Source organism: Diabrotica virgifera, chromosome 7, assembly GCF_917563875.1.
Source record: "Diabrotica virgifera virgifera chromosome 7, PGI_DIABVI_V3a".
NCBI classification, from domain to species: Eukaryota; Metazoa; Arthropoda; class Insecta; order Coleoptera; family Chrysomelidae; genus Diabrotica; species Diabrotica virgifera.
In genome coordinates, this window is record NC_065449.1 from 6,163,206 (window position 1) to 6,182,077 (window position 18,872).

The 18,872-nt window shown below is 32.1% G+C and overlaps 1 protein-coding gene across 2 annotated transcripts in view; it reads left to right on the forward strand.

Moving 5' to 3' along the window:
- Positions 1 to 13,418, forward strand: part of LOC114330832 (oxysterol-binding protein 1) — a 93,898-nt gene extending 80,480 nt beyond the window's left edge. For both annotated transcript variants that reach the window (XM_028280248.2, XM_028280247.2), the window contains 3 exons: positions 531 to 810; positions 883 to 1,088; positions 12,996 to 13,418. In XM_028280248.2, the coding sequence (XP_028136049.1) occupies positions 531 to 810; positions 883 to 1,088; positions 12,996 to 13,138 (629 nt within the window). In that variant the 3' untranslated portion in view covers positions 13,139 to 13,418. The remainder of the gene's footprint in view (positions 1 to 530; positions 811 to 882; positions 1,089 to 12,995) is intronic.
- The last annotated feature ends 5,454 nt before the right edge of the window (positions 13,419 to 18,872 follow it).

Here is an 18,872-nt window from a genome sequence, read left to right on the forward strand (position 1 = left end):
AAATATTTAACACGTATTTTGCAGCTTTTCGATCCGATGTTCATTTCGCGAAATATTCGACTGTTCCGCTACTTTTGGGACACTGGGTGTTTGGTAGGTCGATGGAAATTTTTTAAGGGATAATAGGGGACGCCATTTGCAACATTTTTTGCTAATAATGTATCGCTCAAACTGTTAAGGTTTCTTTTTGTTTTTTAATTGTTTGTTATGCGTTCGGAGAATGACGATAGCTGATGGAAATTGTATGCGAAGAGTCAATGTTGTAGGTTTACATTTTTATTCCATTCGTAAAACAGGGAGGTAGTACGCCTAGATAATTTTTAAACGTGAAATAGACGGTTGTCGAATAATGACAAATTTAACTTTATTTCAGTTTGAGCGATACATTATTAGCAAAAAATGTTGCAAATGGCGTCCCCTATTATCCCTTAAAAAAATTCCATCGACCTACCAAAGACTCTGTATAATATATTTTATCTAATGAAACCTTCTATTAAGCATAATCAAAAAACAATAAATTGTTATTTTAGGTGATATGGAAATTGTGGGAAAAGGTCCTACGGAGGGTATAAAATGTGTACTAAAATATATTCCTTATTCCTATTTTACTCGAGATTCTCAAAGACGAGTCAAAGGTGTAGTAATGGATGCAGAAGGCAATGTCAAATGGATCATTAATGGTACATGGGACGATCAAGTCGAGATAGCACCAGTTACTGGTAATACAGGTACCAATGGAAATGCTGTCTATGAAACTGGTCCATCAGTTGTTGCTTGGAAGCGAAGACCACCACCGCCGGATTCTGAAAAGTTAGTAATAACACTTTATTATCTATTTTGGTTCTTATTGAACAATGCTTTATTTGCGTTTTCTTTTATTAGGTTTTACAATTTTACCTTGTTGGCTGCCCAGCTTAATGAACCGGAAGAAGGTGTAGCTCCAACTGACTCCAGATTGAGGCCTGATCAGAGGTTAATGGAAGAAGGCTTGTGGGAGGAATCCAATAAAGAGAAGATTCGTTTGGAAGAAAAACAGAGAGCTTCCAGAAGACAGCGAGAGGCAGAAGCTGAAAAAGCTGCTGCCGAAGGTATATATTTAAATATATATAATATACATTAATTATTATTAAAATTTAAATACGAAATAATAGGAAAATTCAATAACTTTTTTATGGAAAAAATAATTTATTTCTTTTCCGGGATTTTCCTGTTTTTCGGGGAGGTAAAAGTAGACCAGTTCTTATTATCTTCTCAAGCTACTCCGGTTTAGAAAAAATGAATATTCTGGGAATATTCTAGAAGGAGAGATTTGCAAATTCAATTGAAAGTTCCGTTCTTAAGAGGCAACAAGTAGCGCGTCATCAATATAACTTCGGGAGATAGTATCGTACCCTTTTTCGAAAGTTTTGCGAAACTTTGGCCACAATGGCAATATTTGACATTATCTAAGATCAATAATTGTGACAATAGGGAGTTTTTGTGCACACAAATACGTAAACGTAACGCATCTTTTTGACATATACGCTTGCGCATTAATGGTTGAACTCCCGTATCGCGATACGTATTACCTAAGGTTACGGGCTGGTACGTTAGGTTCATACGCATCCCTATCGAGCCGAAAGTCACCGAATGCACACGAGGATCTTGCCCGATTGCCTACCAAATGAACATTTCATCAGCGTACTACCCGTTTATAAACATTTTAAGGTTATGTTGGTTATTGGTTTAGTCTATTTGAGTAAAATTAATCTGTGTTTGTAATTGGAAATTGGAACTTCATAATAGATTTAAAATTTTATTGTTTTTAAGTTGTCTATTAATAAAGCAAAACAAACAAATCTTGTAGAAATACAGTGATCACCACAATTAATAACTAGATAAACAAATGACCTAGTTTCAGTAAAATTTTCAAATAAATATTACCACACTATTTACATTATACCTACTGGAATTCTGATGTAGGTATACAATAATTTACAACTAAAAAGTAGGTATAAACAAAAATAAAAAAATTTTAACCTAAGGAAAAATAATATTTTTATTTTTAAATAGAAGCAATTAAAACCATACAATTTCATCATTCATTTATCTTTTTTTACATTTGTATATTAATTGTATATTGTGTGAACATTGTTTTATTTTTTTAAATGTCAACGGAATTTAAAAATGACTTTACGATTTGCTTTACGTTACGTTAAGGCAGTTACAAAAACTACCTATTTTAACATTCATCCTCTACGACACGTTAGTTGCTTTACGTATACGGAGATGCGTAGGTTACGTAGCAACAAAAACTCCCTAATATACTCATAGGCGCGCTAAATGGAAGTAATAGACAACAATTTTATTATTAGTAAATAAATGTTTATAGACATAAAAGCATAAGAAAAGTTTAAATTTTAAACTACTAATGATATTTCTAGAATAAAAAATCCTCCTAAAATTTTAAATACTTGCATTATTATTCGAAATATTTTTACGTAAAATATACTAACCTACAAAACTCACAATTAATAATAATTTATTTTTTCAAATAGTCCAACAACTTAGTTCTATTACACAAAAATATAATAAATTAATTATAGATAAACACTACTTCCCTATGAATCAACACTAACGAATTCCAATATCTTAGAAAATAATACACTACTGCACTGAACAGATATCGATACAGATAATAGAATAGATATAGACCAGGGCGCACCTGTAAAAATATTAGTACATTTGGACGTTGAGAGGTGTCTCAAATTTTTTTGCATAAATTGCTTGAAAATAAATCAAATAATAATATTTGAGTTATCCTCCCTCTCAAAAAGGTCCGGAACATTGTTTAAATAATCAAAATGTCAAAATATTAAGGAAAAATTCGATTTTTTTCTCCGTTTTTTGATTATAACTTTAAAAGTATTCATTTCCGAGAAAAGTTGTACTGACATAAAAGTTGCATAATTAAATTTCCTACAATATAAAATTGGTTTAAAATTTAAAAAATAGTTACTCTTGTTGCAAAATAGCAATAATTGCGAAAAAAACATACAAAAACAAGTATTCGCATTTTACATTTTTCAACTATTTATGCTACACTTAGGACCTTCATATTTTACCCAGAAAAACTTTATGATACAGTAAAACAATACTGTAAATTTCATTAAGATCGGTTTAATAGATTTTGCAAAATAAATTTTGCAATCCATCTTTCGTAAAAAATATTCATTTTTTCAAAATGTTACAGTACTGAAAATAAAGCAGATAGCAAGTTGAATTTTTTTGCATATAGTACCTTTCATTTTGCAATTTTGCAAAATTTAAATCTATTAACACCATGGCGTCAGGAATTTTTTTAAATAAACATTAATTATTGGTGCTACGCGCAGGACAGCGGATAGTTTGCTCTGATTGGGCATTCCAATGACCTTTGATAATGATTGATACATTTTAATTTTTATTACATTTCGATATAAATAAATAAATTTGTTTATTGCAAAATAAAAACACATACTCTATCCTTTGAAATAACGCTTTTATTAGCAAAAACTTTCTTTGTTCATTTATTTTAACTTAAAAAATAAATGTTTATTATTTTTAAACATGTGCAATTATTTAAACAATATTTCACAAACAATAATAAAATTAGTTTGATTTTTGTGGAATTAAAATATTAAAATACAACAAAATATAGAGTAAGAAAATAATATATTAGATAAAGATTGGAAGACATTTTGGTGGAAATCAACTTGTGTGAATCGAACACCGCTGTCCTGCGCGTAGCACCAAAAACTATTGTTTATTCTGACGGCGTGGTAATTAATCGATTTTAATTTTGAAAATTGCAAATGAAAGGTACAGTACACTTCTATAAGCAAAAAAAATTCAACTTGCTATCTGCTTTATTTTCAGTTCTGTAACATTTTGAAAAAATGAATTTTTTTTGCGAAAGCTGGATTACAAAATTTATTTTGCAAAATCTATTGAACCGATCTTAATGACATTTATAGTATTGTATTACTGTATCATAAAGTTTTTCTGAGTGAAATATGAAGGTCCTAAGTGTATCATAAATGGTTGAAAAACGTAAAATGCGAATACTTGTTTTTGTATGGTTTTTTTCGCAATTATTGCTATTTTGCAACTAGGGTAACTATTTTTGAAATTTTTAACCAATTCTATATTGTAGAAAATTTTTTTACGCAACTTTTATGTCAGTACAACTTTTCTCGGAAATGAATACTTTTAAAGTTATTGGTTCGTCCACATAAGTAGGAATAACAATTTTTAATTTTCTTGTTTTTGTAAAGAATATTTTAATTCATTTTCTTTTCAATATTATGGGACACCCCGTATATACGAGTAGGCCAATACCTAATTCAGTGAGTATGTATTAATTTTTATCATTATTTTCAAGTAAAAACCTTAAAGTTTTTTGTATGTAATTACCTGCCTACTCGCCTCATTTTAAAAAGACAATTCGCCAACCAACTCTCTTGGTTAACAGTCACTTACAATCATTCCGAAAAGTGTATAGAAACTCAATATAGTCCTCGCGAGTGATTTATACTTTATACTACTCAGCAATAGCAGTACGAAAAATAGCAGGCCTGCTCCAGCTTGTGCAACGAGAAATGACAAGGTAGGAAATATTTTTATTACAATTTACTTTAAGGTCTGGTTTTTTTACTGTTATTTTTTTTATTCTATTTTAAATTCACCCTATGCTAAACAGTCCACTAATAAAGCTCACTGAGTTAGTAATCTCCTCCAAGATGATTTATTGGTCCTTCGAGCCGGATAGATCCATTTTCTATATTTTTTTCTTGCATTTTTCATTTTTCTAAGAGGGTAATATAGTCGGGGAAAGTTTCTTTTAAACCTGAATTGTTTGATTTTATTGTCATACTTTGCTAATTTACAAAGATCAGAATCAAATTCAGGTTATTTAACCGCATTTCCTTTGACTTTATTTTTTGTTATTCTTTAACATAAGGCGATAAAATATTCTTTACAAAATTAAAATCACGTATCAATTAGTACATTGGTTTTTTGTTTGTGCCGATCGTTAGTGGTACCTATACCTCAGTTAGTGTTGTTTTTTAAGTAAAAAAGGAACACATTAATGTAAAAGTAATTATTATTAAATTGTCAACGTCGGCCAATAGACAAATTTTGTTATAATAATTATTATACAGGTTGACTCTATTATAGATGAAACTGTGTGTTTATTTTACACAGTAATTTTTATTTAAAGGGTTTATGTTTTATAATTATTTTTTGTCTATAAATATTCAAATAGCAGAGGACATAGTTTTCTATTTTATTAGCACAAAGTTCGGTTGTATTTTATTAATTTTCGTGTGGTGAACCTATTTTATTTCCTAACGCTAATTTCATATTTTTCTAAATTTATTAATTCTACATTTAAATTTACAAAATGGCAGATAAAATTAAAAAATATCAATCTTTAAGACAAGTTGAAGTGCAACAAATGACTGAAATTCATGCTGTTGCTTTAAAGGTAGCTGCTGACGATAAGAATTTTTACCCGGTTTTGGAAGTTATGTATGAAGGATTGGAAAAAATTCGTGACAATTTTTATGATCTTCATAATAAAATAATTATGTTAGTTTCTGAGCAAGATAATGAGGACGCGCTATTTAAAGTCGAAGATGATTGCCGTAGTAATTTTGACAAATTATATTATAAAATTAAATTAACATACGTGCAAGCCTTTAGAAAATCTTCAACATCAAGTCAGCAAACTACATCAACTTCACAGTCTCAAAATCCTTTACCTATAAATTATTTTAATTTACCGAAACCGGAATTGCCATCTTTCAGTGGAAAAATAACTGAATTTAGAAGTTTTATAGATCAGTTTGATGCTCGCGTTCATACTCTTACTTACTTACAACCAATTGACAAATTTAATTTGTTACTATCGTGTTTAAAGGGTGCAGCGCGCGATGCTGTGGATCATATTGACATCACAGCAAACAATTATCCAATTGCCTATGATCTGCTTTGTGAAAGGTTTAATAATGTTAGGGTAATCGCTGCCAATTTATGGAATAACCTTGAAAGTTCACCACAACTGACTTCAGAAGATCCAAAAGAACTACGCAAGTTGTTAGATACATTTTCGAAAAATGTGGCATCTCTAAATAAGCTAGGACTACCCACAGTACATTGGGATTTTATACTTGTTCAAATGATTTTAAAACGATTAACTGTTTCTTTAGTAACACGTTTTGAGCTTTTTCATAATAATTCAACCATCCCAAGCTATAAAAAACTGATTGATTTTTTAAATCAAAGTTGTCTCGCTTTAGATAATATTGATTTTCACACTAAACCAAAATCTAACTTTTCTAAAAAACCTAATTCTTCCAAATCTACATCATTGCTTGCTCAAACAGAACCTGAACCAAAATGTTCTATCTGTAAAACTAATGATACCCATGCCATTTATAAATGCTCCGTTTTTTTGGCAAAATCTCCTGTAGATCGATTTCAATTAATAAAAAAGAACAAGATGTGTATTAACTGTCTTGGATCACATCGTTCTAGCCTATGCAAATCTACATGGACTTGTCACTCGTGCCATAAAAAACATCATACACTCCTTTGCTTCTCCTCTTCTAAGAAAGAAGAGAATGTTCAAGATTCGGCGGCATCCTCTTCCTACTCTTACTTCTTTATTTTGCCAAGTTGAAGATACGGTTTCTTTGGATCAGCAAATAAAGAAATTCTGGGAATTAGAAGCAGTCCCTGAAGTTTTTTGCTTAGCTCCTGATGACGCTAAAGTGGAAAATATGTTTATGAATACTTATAAGCGTGAACAATCAGGACGCTTTTAAGGAAGAAAATCCTGTCTTTCCTAATATTAGATCACTTGCTCTTAGTAGGTTTTATTCATTAGAAAGAAGGCTTCAAAAATCTCCTGAACTTTATGACCAATACCGCACTTTTATGAAGGAATTTGTTGAGCTCGGTCACATGGAACCTGTCCCATTGAATAACTTCGATTCACCTTATGTTTACTATTTATCGCATCATTGTGTTTTAAGACCTGAAAGTCTAACAAGTAAATTAAGGGTCGTTTTTAATGGTTCCGGGCATCTTCCAAATCAACCCTCACTCAATGACAAATTATTCACTGGTCCTAAGCTTCAGACTGACATCTGTACAATTTTGATTAATTTTCGATTGCATGGTTATGTAATTACGGCCGATATTTCTAAAATGTATAGGCAAATTTTAATTAATCCTACTCAAACAGATTATCAAAGAGTACTTTGGCGTTCTAATAATTCTGAACCTGTTCGAGATCTTCGTATCAACAGAGTTGTTTATGGTCTCTCTTGTTCTCCTTATCTTGCTATTAGATGTCTACATCAGTTGGCTAATGATGACGGGGATTCGTTTCCTCTAGCAGCCGAGGCACTTAAAACTGGAACCTACGTTGATGATATCGTTTCTTCCTGTCCTAGTTTCGAAAATGCCTTAGCACTAAGAGACGAACTTATTGCCTTACTTGCCAAAGGAGGTTTTGAGTTGAAAAAATGGTCCAGTAATGTACCCGATTTATTGAAAGGATTAGCTGTATCAGATTTAGCAATAAAACCTCTTACATTTAATGATGATATTTCGTCCAAAACACTTAAAGTATTAGGGTTGGAATGGGACGCTTCTTCGGATACATTTGCTTTTAAAGTTCAAGTTTTAGACTCTTCTTGTACAAAACGTCATCTTTTGTCCAATTTAGCAAAAATATTTGATCCTCTTGGATTTTTATCTCCAATAACATTTCTAATTAAACACCTTATTCAAAGAATATGGACTCAAAAGATTGGTTGGGATGATGCTCCATCAAAAGAAATTATCCGTTTGTGGAAAAAATACATTGATGATGTAGCATATTTGAGTAAATTAAATTTACCTCGTCGTTTATTAATTGACGATATTTTACGCTTAGAAGTTCACTGTTTTGGTGACGCTAGCGAGAAAGGTTACTGCGCTGTCTTGTACTTTCGATGCTTATCACCTTCAGGCCAACCTTTTGTTTCTTTTGTTATAGCTAAATCTAAGGTCGCACCCATTAATAAGGGACTTACTATTCCCAGATTAGAATTGTCTGCTGCGGTTTTAGTGGCTCGACTAGTCTCCTTTGTTTCTTCTGTTATTAAAGATAAAGTAGAAATCAAGGAAATATACTGTTATTCTGATTCTGCTGTTACATTACGTTGGTTACAATCTTCCCCTCATCAGTGGAAAACTTTTGTGAGCAATAGAGTAGCTTATGTGCAGGAACGAGTAACTTCTTCATGTTGGCACTATGTTCCTTCTGAAGAAAATCCTGCTGACATTGGTTCAAGGGGTTGCTTACCCTCTGAGTTAAGTAACTGTTCCAAATGGTGGGCGGGGCCAACCTTCTTACAATCTGATCCGCTAACGTTCTTTGAACTTAATTCAAAGGAGTCTACTAATGTAAATTTGGAAGTGCGGACTGTCGCATTGATTGCTGAAATTCCCAATAATTTTTTAGATATTTTATTGGATCGTCATTCGTCTTTAAATAGGTGTGTTCGATGTTTGTGTTACATTATTCGTTTTTTCCATTATGTAACCAAAAACCGATATGGTAATCTGGAAATAGGTTGTTTAAGTTTATTGGAGCAACATAACTCCTTACTGGTTTTTGTTAAACGAACACAGCAGATCTTTTTTAATACTTTAATAAATTTTATCCAAGATAAACAGCTGCTTCCAAAAAATTTAAGAAAGCTTTCACCTTTTATCGATGCAAAGGGAATTCTACGTGTAGGTAGTCGCCTAGCTAATGCGCCCATTTCGTATGATCGCAAATTTCCGGCATTACTTCCTAACAGTTGTAAATTAACTGATATGATTATTGAATCTACTCATCTGCAATATCTACACGCCGGGCTTCAAACTGTTCAATACCTAATTTCTCAGCGTTTTTGGATTATATCTTCCAAACGAGCCATTCGTAGAGTACTGTCTAAATGTGTTAAATGTTTTAAGGTGAATCCTTTGTCCCCAGTTCCGTTAATGGGAAATCTACCGCTAGCTCGAATATCTCAACTAAAACCTTTCAGTAATGTTGGAGTTGATTTTGCGGGCCCTTTTCCTATAAGAGCTTCCAAACTTCGAAAGTCTCAAACTCTTAAAGCGTATTTGTCGCTTTTTATTTGTTTCTCAACAAAAGCTCTTCATTTAGAGCTCGTATCTGATTTATCCACTGACGCGTTTTTAGCTGCGTTTAAGCGATTTGTCAGTCGTAGAGGCCGATGTCAACATGTTTATAGTGACAATGGCACTAACTTTGTTGGAGCCAGAGCAGAACTTAACAGATTGGCATCACAAGCTGCTTCTCATGAATCTATTCAATGGCATCTCATTCCCCCTTCTTCTCCACACTTTGGAGGTTTATGGGAATCTAATATTAAGACGGTAAAGGGTCATTTAATTCGCACAATTGGAGAACAAGTACTAACTTTTGAAGAGTTATATACTATTTTTTCTCAAATTGAGGCCATCATGAATTCGAGGCCAATATGCCCGTTAAGTTCAGACCCAAACGATCTTAGTGCGTTAACTCCAGGACATTTTTTGACCATGGAGCCTTTGAGTGCTCCGCCCGAAGAAACGTTGCTCGATGTTCCGCACAATCGGTTGAATCGTTGGCAATTATTAAATAAGTTGCACCAACAGATTTGGGAACGGTGGTCTAAGGAGTACCTCCAAACTCTTCATCAAAGGGCTAAATGGAATTCTCCGTCTCCAAACGTCCAACTAGGTACCTTAGTGGTAATCCGCCAAAATAATATTCCCCCGCTACAATGGCCTTTGGGCCGTATAATTGAGGTTCATCCTGGATCTGATGGTATAGTTAGAGTGGCCACAGTGAAAACTAATAGTGGTATATATAAACGCTCTATAGTAAAATTATGTCCTTTGCCTTTTGAGCCGTAACAATACTGCGTATTGTGGTGGGCGGTTGTGGTTCGTCCACATAAGTAGGAATAACAATTTTTAATTTTCTTGTTTTTGTAAAGAATATTTTAATTCATTTTCTTTTCAATATTATGGGACACCCCGTATATACGAGTAGGCCAATACCTAATTCAGTGAGTATGTATTAATTTTTATCATTATTTTCAAGTAAAAACCTTAAAGTTTTTTGTATGTAATTACCTGCCTACTCGCCTCATTTTAAAAAGACAATTCGCCAACCAACTCTCTTGGTTAACAGTCACTTACAATCATTCCGAAAAGTGTATAGAAACTCAATATAGTCCTCGCGAGTGATTTATACTTTATACTACTCAGCAATAGCAGTACGAAAAATAGCAGGCCTGCTCCAGCTTGTGCAACGAGAAATGACAAGGTAGGAAATATTTTTATTACAATTTACTTTAAGGTCTGGTTTTTTTACTGTTATTTTTTTTATTCTATTTTAAATTCACCCTATGCTAAACAGTCCACTAATAAAGCTCACTGAGTTAGTAATCTCCTCCAAGATGATTTAGTTATAATCAAAAAACGAAGAAAAAAATCGAATTTTTCCTTCATTTTTTGACATTTTGATTATTTAAACAATGTTCCGGACCTTTTTGAGAGGGAGGATAACTCAAATATTATTATTTGATTTATTTTCAAGCAATTTCTGCAAAAACATTTGAGTCACCTCTCAACGTCCATCTCAAAACAGATGCGCCCTGGACTAATAAGAGAATCGGGCTATTACACTTATAGCCTGGGAGGTAGTGTCAAATTTTACCGGAGCATTTTAGCATGGCTGTGTTCTTTTTATTTAGTTAAGTGTTCCAAAGCTTATTAACAAATGATGTGTCAGCTGGCCCAAAACCGGGGATTTTAGGCAAGAAAAGGTAATATGTGAAACTTGATGGAAAAACGCTACAACTTATATGTCAAATATTTATCTCCGTGACTTACGTGTATATTACGTGTATAATAGCCAAGAATACCTAGCTACTGTCTTTCACCCAGACGACTACGGTTCAAATCCTGGCCCTGAAAACCTTTTTTGTTTTTAAAATTGACATTTTGATTTGAAAAATAATTATTTTTTGATAATACCACGTTTTTATTATTTATACGACACAATATAAAAAAGTCTGTATGTCTTTTATAGAATCGTAATCTTTGCATTTGATCATACAATATTCAGCTGACTCTTTTTTCTTACAATCTAAAAATTCATAAATTAATGATTTATACATTTTAGTCTTTGCCAAACTACTTAGTTCAAGAATATTTTTTATTATTAACTAGCTGACCCGGCAAACTTCGTACCGCCTTAGAACTAAAAAATAATGTTTAAAAGTTAAATACCTAAAAATTACCAGAAAGCCAAAAAATACTCAAAAATATTGCGTATACTTTTTTCTAATAAACAATATTGTTTTTGTGGTGTCTGCGTAAATAATGATTACTTAGATTGGTCGTATTAACTCAGAAATCTTCCCGGTTTTACGTACAACTTTGCTTGAGGTCATCATAATTATGATCAAATGCATAGTTTACGATTCGATAAGGGGCATACAGACAAACATTCATTTTTATATATTGTAGAGAACAAGATAATATTTAGATTAATAAGAGTGATAGAAAAGTGAAAAATTAGGGTTAAAAAAAATAAACACCTAAACTACCATACAACAACTTTGTTTATTAAGAAGATCAATCATAATAATATGATATTATCATATGATCAAATGCATAGTTTACAATTCTATAAATGACATACAGACTTTTTTATATTGTGTCTTATAAATAATAAAAACGTGGTACATATTATCAAAAAATAATTATTTTTCAAGTCAAAATGTCAATTTTAAAAACAAAAAAGATTTTTAGTGCCAGGATTTGAACCCGAGTCGTCTGGGCGAAAGCCAGTAGCTAGGTATTCTTGGCTATTATACAGGTAAGTCACGGATATAAATATTTGACATATAAGTTGTAGCGTTTTTCCATCAAGTTTCACATTTTACCTTTGCTTGCCTAAAATCCCCGGTTTTGGGCAGCTGACACATTATTTGTTAATAAGCTTTGGAACACCTAACTAAATAAAAAGAAAACAGCCATGCTAAAATGCTCCGGTTAAATTTGACACTACCTCCCGGGCTATTAGAAATCTGACGCAGGTTTGTCAAAGTGACAGTGACTATTTCTCTATGTTGCCTAATTAGTCATTAGTTATAGTATGTTCGATTTCTTGTTAGAAATAAAAAATTTTAGTAGTTCCAATGTGACACAAAATCTAGGCATCGGATAAAAAAGTTTATTTGAAGAAAGTGTATTTTTTGTTCTTCTTAATGGCGGTACAGGCTTGTTTTTTTTAATATTGTATTTAATTATAGAGTAATAATTTCCACATACTAACATATTTCTCAAATTCGGCTCTGTACCGCCATTTTTTACTATATTGCGAATTTGTGTGCCAAATATCTCGACAAAATATTCAAAATTAAAGCCGCAATCTAGGAACGCGTTTTCCGTTTTGATAACGCGCTATTGTAGCCTCTTAAAACAAAAAATCTTCGCTTTTAATAAACAATGGAAATATGATTTAAAAAAATGCCATCTTGTTTCCAATTGGTCATAGAAGGTTGTTTTTTTAGGATTGTATTTTTTCGCCATCTTTTCAGTGAGTCTACTTACACGCGCATGACATAAACGGTATCAAAGTTATTATAAATGTTTATAAGCTAAAAAGCCAGCCCTTTTTTAAACGGATTTTTAATAACAATAATTGTAATATAAACTCGAAGATTAAAGAAAGTTTTATAGGTAAAAATGATTTTTTTACTTACAAATCAAAGGCAACTTTACGTCTTCAAGAATTTGTCAACAGCTATCCTTCATATGCATTTGAGGACCTAAATTTTTACTAAAGTCAATGATTTTTCCACATATGGACAGGTATATATAAATAATATGTTATTTTATTGTAGGTCGTCCATATCCCCCATATAAACCATTGTGGTTTGAACAAATGAAAGAAGATGACTCAGATGTTATTCATCATGTTTATAAAGGAACGTACTGGGAAAGTAAAGCTAAGCAAGACTGGTCGCAGTGTCCTGATATATTTTAGTAAAAGCTACATTACTATTGAAATTTTTAACATGTCTACAGTTCCACATCAAATATTTTTAGTATATACATACTCTATGGAAATGTACAGGTAATGGATATAATCAAGTATAAAGTTTTTTGTTAACAAGATCTACTAATTACTGAATTATGTATTTTCATGTAAATATACTTGTATGGTTTTTGTAAATATTGAGAATAATTTAAACAATCATATTCAGGTTTACAGCTTTTTCTTAATATGTGATAATGTAAATAAATATATTTGCTTATGCAATTAATCTGCCTTTTATTTACTTGATATTGATTTCGAAAAAGCATTTGACAAGGTACAGCACGATAAACTAATTCATATATTAAAACTGAAAACATTGACAGCATCAGAGTAATTTCAAACCTCTACTGGAACCAGAAAGTTAAAATAAGAATTGAGGATCAAATATGTACGAATAGAAGTTCTTTGTGGTGTAAGACGGGGCTGTATATTGTCACCACTGCTGTTTAATATATATAGCCAAGCCGTCTTCCAAGAAGCTTTAGGTGAGTGTAAGGATGGAATGATCATAAATGGTGAAATCCTTAATATTATAAGACATGTCGATGACACGGTCATATTTACTTCAATTCTACAAAGTCTAAAAAACACACTAACGGCTGAACGAAAATATGATATTAAAATGAACTTAAAGAAGACAAAATTCATAGTCATTACAAAACATCCAATAGATAATGAGACACTCCATATTAATAATATCCAGATATTTAACTACCCAGAAAGGGTAGTTAAAATACAAATATCTAGGAACATTGGTTAGTCAAAATGCAGAACAAACGTAAGAGATTAAAAGCCGTATAGAAATAGCAAGGGCAAAATTTATGAAAATGAAATATCTAGTATATTCAAATGGGAAATAAGCCACAATTTTACCTAAAAATGATTTTATTAACGTTTCGACGCCATTATTTTGTATTTTGACAACGACACCCGACTTAGGCGTCGAAACGTTAATAAAATCATTTTTAGGTAAAATTGTGGCTTATTTCCTATTTGAATATACTTGATTATAAAAATGCCACAAGAAAATAGCTTCAGAAATATCTAGTATGTAGTAGAGACTTAGGGATGGATCTAAGGATAGGGTTGTTGCGCTGCTACGTTTTTACAACTTTGCTCTACGGATCTAAGGCCTGGCCATTGAAGCATTTAGAGATTAAGAAATTGGAAACTTTTGAGCGTTGGTGTTATCGAATAATGATACGAATATCATTGGTATTCTCCTTCTCATAGGCATATTTCAGTGCGTCACAGTTTTTCAATTTCTTTCTAACGCATTAAGTTGGAAGTGACAGAAAAAAAAGGTACGTCCATGATTAAAATCATTTATAACATTTATTGTAGTTGTTGATAGATGGCGCTATAATCGAACAAAAAATTATTTATGTATTATCTATACAATTATAATCTGTACAATTTTTTATAAAACTATACAAATCAAAGAACATACCTTTTTATAAATGAAATAAACAATTGGTTTTTATACCAAATTACGATTTTGACAACTGTCAGTTTTAATTAAAATGTCGTGCTATGATATGATTCTCTACATTAAAATCGTACATTACATCATTCAGCCGTGTGAAAGAAGATGACCAAAGTTATCTTTAACGTTTGAGTGAGCTAAAGTTAAGATAACTTTCAGGGATAACGTGCCCATAACTATTTACGTAAATTCGGTGTGATGTATCTGTCGCCGTTATGAGATAGTTATTTCTTCAACGTTAAAAAAGAGAAATAACATTTGACTAACAAAGAGAACCTTATGTAGAAATAGTACAAGTTGGAGTGAGCAATGAGATATTGATCGGAACATGGCCCAGGCTTGACAGGATAGGACGATACCCATAAAAGCATCGTTGCCAAAGTTGGTACAATTGTACCAATTTGATAGATTAACAACCAAACTTTTGATACTAAAGTATCTTAAAGTAAAAACCTCCAATTTTGTGATATAAGAAATTTGCTTCAAATAACATTTAACGACGTTTTTTTAAGTTTTTGTACAAAATGTGTTGGTTTAGTACATTTTGTGTCACTATTTCAGTCATTCCAGTGCATTTACAAAAATTTCTCTGGCAACACTGCAGATGTTTATAAATTTCAACTTATATTCAACAATTAGATATGTATCTCCAGTTGATTTTTGTATGGTTTTTAAAATTGTATTACCTTCCTATTCTTAAATTATTAGCTTTACTTTTTATTGTTAATTATTATTGTAATCGTATTATTACCTATGGGCTTTTAATTGTTATTTGAAGTCAATTTTTTTGATATGTTCAAATTTTGCACTGCTTTATATTTTGATAATAAATTAATAACATGCCGCACAAAATCCTAGGACAACATGAAGCAGCGTTCTTCGTTGAATATTCACTTGATTTCTATCTAAAAATAAGTTAAAAGATGAAATAACGTTACATATCCTTACTCTTTCCTTGTCTAAGTATCCTTACATAACTACAGAGTTATCTCATAACTTGAGGTTTAACGTCGCGTTATAAAGTGACAGTTGATATACCAGATAACTCAAAAAATAACGCAAGTAGTTAAGTTAAGTATGATACATCACACCAATTCGAGGATTATAACTTAACTACAGGATAACTTGAAGTTAAAGATAACTTCGGTCATCCATCACAGGGCTGATTAATGACACACTGAAAGACTGAGAAGAACTTTAAATTATAGTCGTATAGATATGTTATAGATAAATAATGGGTAAACCTAAACTTTTTTTTCGATTATAGCGCCATCTATCAACAACTGGAATAACTGTTATACATGTTTATGTATCACGGACGTGCCTTTTTTCTGTCACTTGCGTCACACTGAAAAAAGTCTCTGAGAAAAACCATAGACAAAATTTGCAATATTGAAGAGTTAATAAAAAGGGGAGAAACTATACATACGACATACAGAGGCGGAAGCTGTAATATTTCAGGACTGAAATATTAAAGCTTATTAGTAAGAGGTCCTCGTTATAGTCTGTTGCGTTTGATTATGGAGGGCAAAGTAAAATGTAAGAGATAAAAGAAGACGACGAACCTGGTTACGAAATCTACTAGGTGTTCCGTCATTATCCATTCTTATAAGGTGATTTGCCCAGCACAATCTTTGTATTTTTACAATATTTGTTATAGAGGGTTTCGTGTAATATTGGTTATAACTCGTGATTGAACCTTATTCTCCATATACCATTGTCACGAATGGATCCCAATATCCTTCTTAATATCTTTCTTTCAAAAGTATCAACAAGGTCTTTTTGTCATGATCCATGTTTCTTTGCCATATGTTGTTATTGGTCGCATGATAGTTTTATTTATATTTTAATCTTTACTTCTCCATGGAGGTCTTTAGATTCAAACACCGTGACAGAGAAGTATGCTTTGTCAGCAAGCATTATCCGTTTCCGCATTTCCTCCCACTCACTGCCATCCTGAGTTATCTTAACTTTTTTAGGTGGTTGTTTTATTACTTCAATGTTAGCGTCGTCTATTGTCAAATTCTGCAAGTATCGTTGTTTCCTTGCTCGTATTAGGGCTTTAGTTTTATCTACGTTGACGACCAGACCTATTTCTTTCGCATTTTCTTCAAGCTCCACATAAAGTTCTGCGACGTTTCTTGCGGTTCTCCCCATCAAGTTTACATCATCTGCGTACATTACAATCTGCTTAGACATAAATAAATGTTTTGAGTTTACGGAAATTTTTCTTACGAACATATTCCATGCATACAGAGTGAGTCTGTAATTTGGAATAAATTAAATATCATAATTACTAATGGTTTTTTTGAAAAATGCTCAGACCCGTCGATTAGTATTTCAAATTGTCCTTTTTGACATAATAATAATGTGATATGATTGGGTGCCCCAATTTAGAGATATGACGACATCGTTGATTTTCTTAAATGGCAACACTGTCATTTTGATAGGGTGTGTAAAGTTATACATAACTGCAAAATTTCAAATTTTTATTCCCTACCATTTACAAGATAATAAAAAAAAAAGAATGTGTGTGTACTTTGTACGCACGTAAGAAGATATTCTTCTATTATATAGGTAATTTAAACAAAGTACTAACTAACTAACTAAACTAACTTTCTTTTCTACCACTTTCAAAAAATTTTTATTAAAACAACCAAAAAATATGAATCGCCCAGGATTCGAACCCGCGTCCTTCCAATCTCGGAGCTAACGCCCTACCAACTACTCCAGCGAGGTCCTTGTAATTGACGTGTAAGTTTCGGATCAAATGGTAACACAACACGGCGACAAATAGTGTAAAAATGTTATGCCTACATAATATTTTGTTATTTTACTACAGAGAAACAAATCCAAAAACACAAGAATTATAATAAATAATACAGTTACTAAAAACACTAATATATTCTTTTAATGACTTATTTGCACGGTTACAGATACATATGTACATACCTATCTTGAAAGATTAGCAATGAACTACATGCTGTCTGTGTGCGCAGATTTATGTACTATTTTACCCTCAATCGAATCGCCGCTAAAGAAGAATATCTTCAATAACAAAGTTACCAAAAACAAGTAATCCAATAATAATTGAATTTAATTATTTCAATTAAGCAAATGCTCATAATGTTGCATTCAATTATTGTCAAATGGTCAATGGGCAACATTATGAGCATAATGTTAATTATGAGCATGCTTAATTGAAATAATTAAATTCAATTATTATTTAGTTACTTGTTTTGCACAACTTTGTTATTTTTTATTATCTTGTACATGGAAGGGAATACAAATTTGAAATTTTGCAGTATAACTTTACTCATCCTATCAAAATGACAGTGTTGTCATTTAAGAAAATCAACGACGACGTCATATCTCTAAATTGGGACACTCTGTATACATTATTATTGTATGTCAAAAATGACAATTTCAAATACTAATCGACGGGTCTGAGCAATTTTCAAAAAAACAATTAAAATTTGAGATATTGAATTTATTCCAAATTACAGACTTACTCTGTATATTAAACATAGTCGGCGCCATTCCATCTTCCTGTTGTAGCCTTTTAGTTATCGGGAAGGAATCCGTCAATTGATTTTGAACTCATACTTGCCCTTCTGTGTGGAATACCAAATTGTTACATAATTAGATGTTCCTTCGCGATAAAAATCTTCGTCTTTAAGTGCCATCTCCACGACGGAGGTAGGTCATCATAGCTATTCGTATTTTAGAGACGGCTGCTCTGAAAAGTTCATTTGATGTACTTCCGTACTATTCTCTCAGGTTGCGCAGTCACGATATTCTACATTTCCTTATTCTTTTTTTTTCCCTGGTATGGTGGTACTCCACCCTCAGGAACATCCTAGGTTAGTTGGGGGTAGTTACCCCCTATGATAGGGGTTGATGAAGTAAACACTCCTCGCTGTGTACGTATTTATTTACCAACTCTAAGTATAACAGTAAAGAGTTGGTGTGCTTTCGGTATAACCATATGAACGAATGATAATTGATAACAGATCGAATTATAATGAATCACGCTTCTTTAGCTGGATGTACAAGTAAAGTGTAAGGTGTTGTTGTTTTGAATGCTGATACAGCATGACCGTGAATTACCATAATATTGACTAGCTGACCAAGCGTTATTGCCGATTAGTGTACTTGTGTTGAGAAATCTGTGTCACCTACTTAATTGAAAAC